Source organism: Cydia splendana, chromosome 9, assembly GCF_910591565.1.
Source record: "Cydia splendana chromosome 9, ilCydSple1.2, whole genome shotgun sequence".
NCBI lineage: Eukaryota > Metazoa > Arthropoda > Insecta > Lepidoptera > Tortricidae > Cydia > Cydia splendana.
In genome coordinates this window covers 12,360,389-12,367,894 of record NC_085968.1, presented here as the reverse complement: position 1 = coordinate 12,367,894, position 7,506 = coordinate 12,360,389, and the positions used below count along the sequence as shown (strand labels likewise).

The 7,506-nt window shown below is 36.1% G+C and overlaps 1 protein-coding gene across 1 annotated transcript in view; it reads right to left on the bottom strand.

The window, feature by feature from the left end:
- LOC134793590 (dedicator of cytokinesis protein 3) overlaps window positions 1-6,948 on the bottom strand; it is an 82,640-nt gene extending 75,692 nt beyond the window's left edge. The window contains exons 1-4 of the mRNA XM_063765212.1: window positions 6,772-6,948; window positions 5,676-5,759; window positions 4,346-4,539; window positions 253-401 (exon numbers count right to left, since the gene is read on the bottom strand). Of these exons, the coding sequence (XP_063621282.1) occupies window positions 253-401; window positions 4,346-4,539; window positions 5,676-5,759; window positions 6,772-6,808 (464 nt within the window). The 5' untranslated portion in view covers window positions 6,809-6,948. The remainder of the gene's footprint in view (window positions 1-252; window positions 402-4,345; window positions 4,540-5,675; window positions 5,760-6,771) is intronic.
- Between the last annotated feature and the right edge of the window lie 558 nt (window positions 6,949-7,506).

Here is a 7,506-nt window from a genome sequence, read left to right as displayed (position 1 = left end):
TCTTTAGTTATTTAAATAAAAATAAACAATTTGTAAATTTTCGAGTACTTAGTTGTAACATTTATTGGTTAACCAACCAAATACAAAACCGCCTGGATCTGTCACTGAACGACCTGCCCTTAACCTAAATTTTTTGATCATGTAATGTTTTCATCTACCCTCAACTGGCTTAAGGAGCCATTTGAGGGTAGACTTTGTTTACTTTTATTTAAATACCTAAAGATACATAGTATAACTAAAGAATTCACTTACCGGTTACCCCAGTCGAGTTTAGCGACGAGCTTCAGCCGCAGCGCCCTGGTCTGGTCCTGTGTCAGAGTCCCAGCTAGTAACGCCCGTCGGCCGCTCAGCAGCTCTCTCATAACTTTCGCCACGGCGCTGAACCGGTAAGTCTCGCGTTCCTGAGAAATAAAATTCTGATTTCAGTGTATGGCATTATGTAGGTTCCTATGCAGAAGCAGATAAGATAAAAGACAAATCGTTTAAAAAATCCGATATCGGTTTGTTTTAAAAAAAAAACCACCTCTTTCAAAGTCAGTTAAAAATGTTGCCTTTATGCCATTCGCGTCATAAAAACGAATCGATTGACACCTCATTCATCGGCTGTGTAGATTTGACGCTGCGGTGGAAAACAACACAAACATACCTATTCACATGAGCCATTTAATTAAACTTTAACACGGTAATACACTTTTTTATATTTGGGATATTTTATGTTATTTTTACTCAAAATCACAAGCTCTTTCGATCCTAATAGGATAAAGAATTTGTCCCAAGGTTTATATTTCCATTCCGTTACCGTTTTTCGTAGACTTTATAGGACGGTAACTAAGGCTATTTTCTCTTATTAGGATCGAAAGTTCTCGTGATTCTGAGTAGAATTAATACAACTTTTCCCAGTGTAGGTTACAATTGAAAATAAAATGACATTGCTGTTTCCCGTAATCGGGTAGAAACGGAAGTAAAAATGAGTCGTCAAGAGGTTGTGTCCCCTAATCCCCTTCCTAATGAGATGATGATGATTCCGTAACCATATGGATTTTTCTATAGAAGAAAGCAGGTCAGAACATGACTTCATTTATTTCGAATTGAGATTCAGGTGTTGAATTTCTGAAAAAAATCAACGTACCGGTACGTGGTACCATTGACCGGGGTGACTTTAAAATTCTAGTTTTTAAGCCATAATACATATTTATGCGAGATTTTATACAGTAGGTGAATATGAATATACAGTAATCTAACTAGTTACAGGAACATTTTCAGTAAATAATGAATAATGGTAATTCTATGGCCGTTTTAAATCTATCAAAGTAACCCCAAATTTTCTAAAGTCACCCCGGTCTACGGTACCTACGCCTAATTAATAATGTTTTTGAGATCATAGGGCCGAGTAATGTTTTTAGCGCCATCTAGATTATTGCAAGGAAACTATTACAGCATAGTCTACGCTGAATGTAAGGCTCTGAGATCTACATTTTCTGCTTAGTGACAAATTATGACTCATTCAAGAACAAAGAAACAGAATAAGTTAAAATGACTAATATATAAAAAAAAACGCATTCCTAAAAGGAATGTGCCATGTTCCGGTAAGGCTTTCGCAATATTGCTTCAGTCGTCAGTAACCTAAGAAGACTAGCCAAGTTTTATTAAATTATTCCTGGCATTAAAAACGATAGTCAAAACATCGTAAATAGTTTAATTTACTTACATCAAATTATGTAAAAGTATTTTTATATGTAGAGGTAAATGAGGACTACGTTTGTATCATAGAGAAATATAGAAAGAATAGAGTGTTCACTTCATACATCAGTTTTAGTACCAAATCGACTATTATTTTCGCAGTCGACATCTAACATCAAGTAGCGGAATTATCAGTACCGCTACTCGACACTAGAATTCTCTAGTGTCGCGACTCGTATTAAAAGTTGAAGTCGTTGAAAAGAGAGTTCCGGTTTAACCGATTATGATATAAGCTGAAAATTGTTGAGCATTAGACTTTTCGGTCGGTGCTACATCTATTGTCAAGAAGCAGTACTGATGGTTCCGCTACTGGATGCTGGATTGTCGATTACGAAAATAATAGTCTTTTTTTGGTACTGAAACTGAAGTATGGAGTGAGCACTCTATGTATTTTTTTCTCGGTGTTGGCCGCCCCCTTTCCTCTTAATATCTACAGTAAAGTACCTTATAGTATTTTTAGGGTTCCGTACCCAAAGGGTAAAACGGGACCCTATTACTAAGACTTCGCTGTCCGTCCGTCCGTCCGTCCGTCCGTCTGTCACCAGGCTGTATCTCACGAACCGTGTTAGCTAGACAGTTGAAATTTTCACAGATGATGTATTTCTGTTGCCGCTATAACAACAAATACTAAAAACAGAATAAAATAAAGATTTGATTGATTGAGATTGATTTTTGACCAAAGTTAAGCAACGTCGGGAGTGGTCAGTACTTGGATGGGTGACCGTTTTTTTTTTTTGCTTTTTTTTTTGTTTTTTTTTTGCATTATGGTACGGAACCCTTCGTGCGCGAGTCCGACTCGCACTTGCCCGGTTTTTTAAAGATCAGAATCGATCTCAAAAAATAACCTGAGAAGCTACAATGTACAGTCAGCAGCAGTTGTTAAGCGGGCCAGGTGTTCAAAATGATCTTGACGCGACTTTATTGTTAACCTCTAGCCGCCCAGAGACCTATAAAAAGGTCTCCGGTTCCATTCTAATATGAATCTTTTTTGACAAATCAAAATTGCATTTTTCTTGGCATGTTTTGACGTCTGGGCGGCTACAGGTTAAGAGAATTCTTATTCTTACGCTCTTGCGTGTTAAGGTAATTTTGAACACCTCGCCCGCTTAGCAACTTCTGCTGCTGACTATGTAATCTGCTGCTGACTGTAGGTAGGTAAGTATTCTTCGAGCATGTTTCAGATAAACAAAAACTACTAGAATATGGAAATAGCATTTAGCAAGTCACGTCTTTTGTTCATCTTTGTCATCCATAATCAAACGAAGGTCGTGAATAAATTATGTATTTAAAGAGGTGGTGATTTCGGTTTTGGGTTAAATTCGTTGGTTTAGTTGCCGGCAGACATATCGTTTTATATAATCGAAGCATTAGTCTACAGTCAGCAGCAGAAATTGTTAAGCGGGCCAGGTGTTCAAAATGAACTTGTCGCGACTTTATCGTTAAGAGAATAAGAGCGTGTCAAGGTAATTTTGAACACCTTACCCGCTTAGCAACTTCTGTTGCTGACTGTACCTTTCGATAGCCGTTAAAGTAGGATAGATCACCTCAGAAAGTTGGGCTAATGTAACATTTATGTATACCTAATTGTGTAGGTGTTTTAAATACCATTACGGTGGCAAACAAGGGTTCGGCCCGCATGATATTAAACGGCCCCGCAGCCCATGGGCGTTTGCAATACTATTAAAGACACACGCGCGTTGCCGACCCTTTCAGTTTAAAAGGATTCACTGTATTGAAGAAGGGATAAATAGGGTCCCCACTAGCTACACTGTACCCTTGAGTGCACTGAACATATTGTAATTAAACCTTATTAGTAGCACCAAAGGCCCGTTCCTACTTACAGATCGATTTCCCAGAGCAAACTTGAATGAAAAGAACTATACTGCCGCGACAGTGATCATATTAACCTGTACAATTAAGCATTATGACGCACTAAATGGTATCAGCTCTAAAATGGCCACTGTGCAGGGACTCTAATATCTAACCATGAGTACACAAAGACTTTTCAGACTCGCGCCCATTCAACACTACAGCAATGTTGGCCGTACGTTAATTGCAATTAACCCTTAACCATTATAAATTGAACCATAAACCGTAAGGGACGGTTAACAGTTTACGGGTCAATTTATAATGGTTAATGGCCAAAAATGGTTAATTGCATTAACGTTTTGGCCAACACTGCACTACAGGCTCCTTTTTACGGCTCCGTACCCAAAGGGTAAAAACGGGACCCTATTACTAAGATTCCACTGTCCGTCTGTCTGTCACCACTAAAACTCCACTGTATCTCATGAACAGTGATAGCTAGCTAGACAATTGAAATTTCCACAGATGACGTATTTCTGTTGCCGCTATAACAACAAATAATAAAGAGTACGGAACCCTCGGTGGGCGAGTCCGACTCGCACTTGTCCGGTTTTTTCAACTCCACGTTGAAAGGAACCCATTATGACATGTGGGAACACTTTTCATAAAGTTACTATGGGTGGTATTCCACCTGTCGAATTTCTTTGTTCAATGTGTATTTTGTCTCACATTTTGCTTAATGAGAGAGTGAGACGCAATGACATTAGACAGATGGAATACCACCCTAAAACATACTCACCACATAAAGTTTCTTCCACAGTCGCGCCCATTCTCTCAGCACGACAGCAATCTCGCGAACTAGAGGATCGTCTTTCAACTCTGCTATAGCTGTTGGTCCAGAACCCTTTACAGTGCAGGGCCGTACGGACACCACGCAGAGGGGAAAGATGCCCCATGCCGATCTGTCCGTCGTGCTGAAGCCGCGGCACCATCCTAGAAAAAAATATAGCGTCTTGAAATTCTTTGATTTGTTTTATGTGTCGTAAGTTGTTACGTTATGTAAAAAAGTTGCTGTAGCAGTAAGTTTATAATCAAGAATTAATAGAAAAAAAAAATGAAATATTCACTGCCTAGGTGAGACTCGACCTCGCGACTGCTGGATACCAACCCATCGCTCTAACAACTGAGCCGCCGTGAATTAACGGTCGGCAGCGAATATTTCCATCGTATCCTTCATTTGAGTATATTGCAGTATCCTGAGACAGTTCATGCAACTAAACAGACTTTTGACTTAATACATAATAATTTATTCAAATTTTATCTTCAAATTCGAATAACTCATCTCATATTGTTTTCCAACCAAACGCCTTATTCATAAGTTCATCACATAAATGTTTGAATATGCAAATTACAAGTCTTAAATGTTTGCTTAAAGTTGTTTGTGTTGTCGGGGTCAAAGGAAGGACAAGGGGAAGGAATGATATATTATAATCACTTTCTCATAGAATTAGCAAATTAGTTTATACTCCAAATACAAAGCTTGCTTCAATCATACACACTTTTTTTTGGCTTTGCCATACTCAGATAAAGAAAGAATATATTGGCCAGCATTTCACATTCTGTTAGGTACATCAGCCTTTGAAAATATTATGATTAAGACAAATCTAAATAAGCTCATACATAATAATCCCTATTTCCTGAAGGACTAAGCAGCTAGAAATCATGTATTAGTAGTAGTAGGTTTCAAAACCAAGAAAACTGGAGCAAAATCACTAAAGTTATAAAAAGCATTTGGGTGCAGAAAATAAGATGGTTTAAATTAGCACTTGTTTTTGTAAAAGTTCATAAAAATGAGTACAAAGTTTAATTTACCCATTTTGTAACAATATAAGTATATAGGTTGTATGACGGTAACATAATGTGGTACACGAAAAAGTATGGAAGCTTTTTTCTCCTTTTATGAATATTATGAGTCAAAGAGCTTTTTGATTTCGTATATGTAAACATTTATAAATGGCTGAAAATTAATAGAGTAAACTTTTAAAAGTAAAGTAAATATTATTTTATGGAATGCTCAAGTATGCTTTAATTCCGAATTGAAGGTTGGTATGATGAAGCTAATGACCTACCTGAGTGTTCTTCTAGTATCTGCACAGTCTCTCCTATCTCCAGCGGCAACCCGGACCGAACATCTCCCTTCCAGTTGTAAACAGCTGTAATAATTTTATTAATTATTATAACTCTACTAAATACTCAGAGCAGATGGAATTTTTTGATTAAAACAAAAATCTGTAAATAAAATACAATTTGAACCAGAATGACCTTCTTAACTAACAAATTCTCAAGAGTCATCTGTTTATTGTCATATCATCATCATCATCATCAGCCTACTCTCGTCATATACTTAATTTGTAGTAAATGGACTAATTAACAAAATAATGAATTTAATTCATTAAGTGCAAGCTGGCAAAGAGAGTGAATCAATTTCAATGCATTTCAATTTTCATTAATAGTCCTACTAAAAGTTTTACAAAATTAAATATGAAATGCAATCATTTACTAGAGTTAGAACAAGCTAAGTTTTTTCCAAACAGAGATTTTGACAGCCCAGGCTGTGCGAGTGTTATTTAAATGTTATAATTCCATAGAAGTATGACATTTAAAATAACACTTGCACTGTCTGTTAATCTTAAAGTGTATGTTAATGGGAAGAAGTGTATCCAATGTAATATTCTAAGAATAAACATATGGTTTTTGATTGATTTGATCACCATGATGCCAGAGTTATCTATAAATTCATGTAAATTATTATAAGAGCTACAGAGCTCTTATTACAATTTTATAACAAGTTATATAACTTGAAAACAAATGTTAAAAGGCTGTATTTCATTGAAGACTATGCAGTATTTCTTAGTCAGGACTTTGACATAAAGTTCAGTAACCTAATTTATAAATAAATCTTCACTCCTCTTTATTTAGGAGGATTGATTTATTAAATAATATTAACAAGCTATTGCTAATTATTCATCATAATAATTAAAATAACTATAACTATGTCTGACCATTGTCTGGTAAATAATAAAGATGAACGTAAACAATGTATGTATGACAATATCTCATATAGCCGTATAAACATGAATAATACACATATTTTTTACGTTTCCGTTGCAATTCCGGACAGGATGTATTATATTGCCGACGGAATACATAAAAGGTTTGTCTTACCGACTGCTAATTTAGGAGACTTAGTCGGCACCCACATCCTGTGCCGCAACAATATTAAACTTGTCGCGTTTTAGAAATTCACAATAACATCGTAAATAGTTTAATGTTTGATTAAGAATAATAAATCCTCAAATATATTATTGGCTGCAGAGAAAGACAATCGAATCGACTAATAGATTTGACAAGTATCTTCTGCGTGTTGCTACTATTAAAAAAATGTGCAATCTTGACTTTTGTTTAAATATTGAAATACAAAATCTGATTTTTTAACAGTGTCTTGGACAGCTTCTACCACAGATAACGACAAAGAACGTTGCAAAGAAGCAACGTAAATTAAGAATAAATGCATAGTACCAACCAAATAAGAAAAAATGTAAAAAGATCAATCAATGCCGGCAGTGATTATATAGCTGGTCAAGCAAATCTTGTCAGTAAAAAAAGGCGCGAAATTTAAATTTTCTATGGGACGTAATCACTTCGCGCCTACATTTTTCAAATTTGTCGCCTTTTTCTACTGACAAGATCTGCTTGACCAAGTATACTTTGATTACCAATTGAATTTGATCTTCCACAGTTATTATTGGGCCCACAGTTATTGTTAGGACACAACCACTTCGGAACCATTATACGTGACCCGACAAGCACTTGGCCGTTTTTTATTATGTTGATCACATATATTTTGTTTAGAATTGTGCTTGTTGGTGTCCTTGCTTAATCGTTGTACTATCTGTAGTT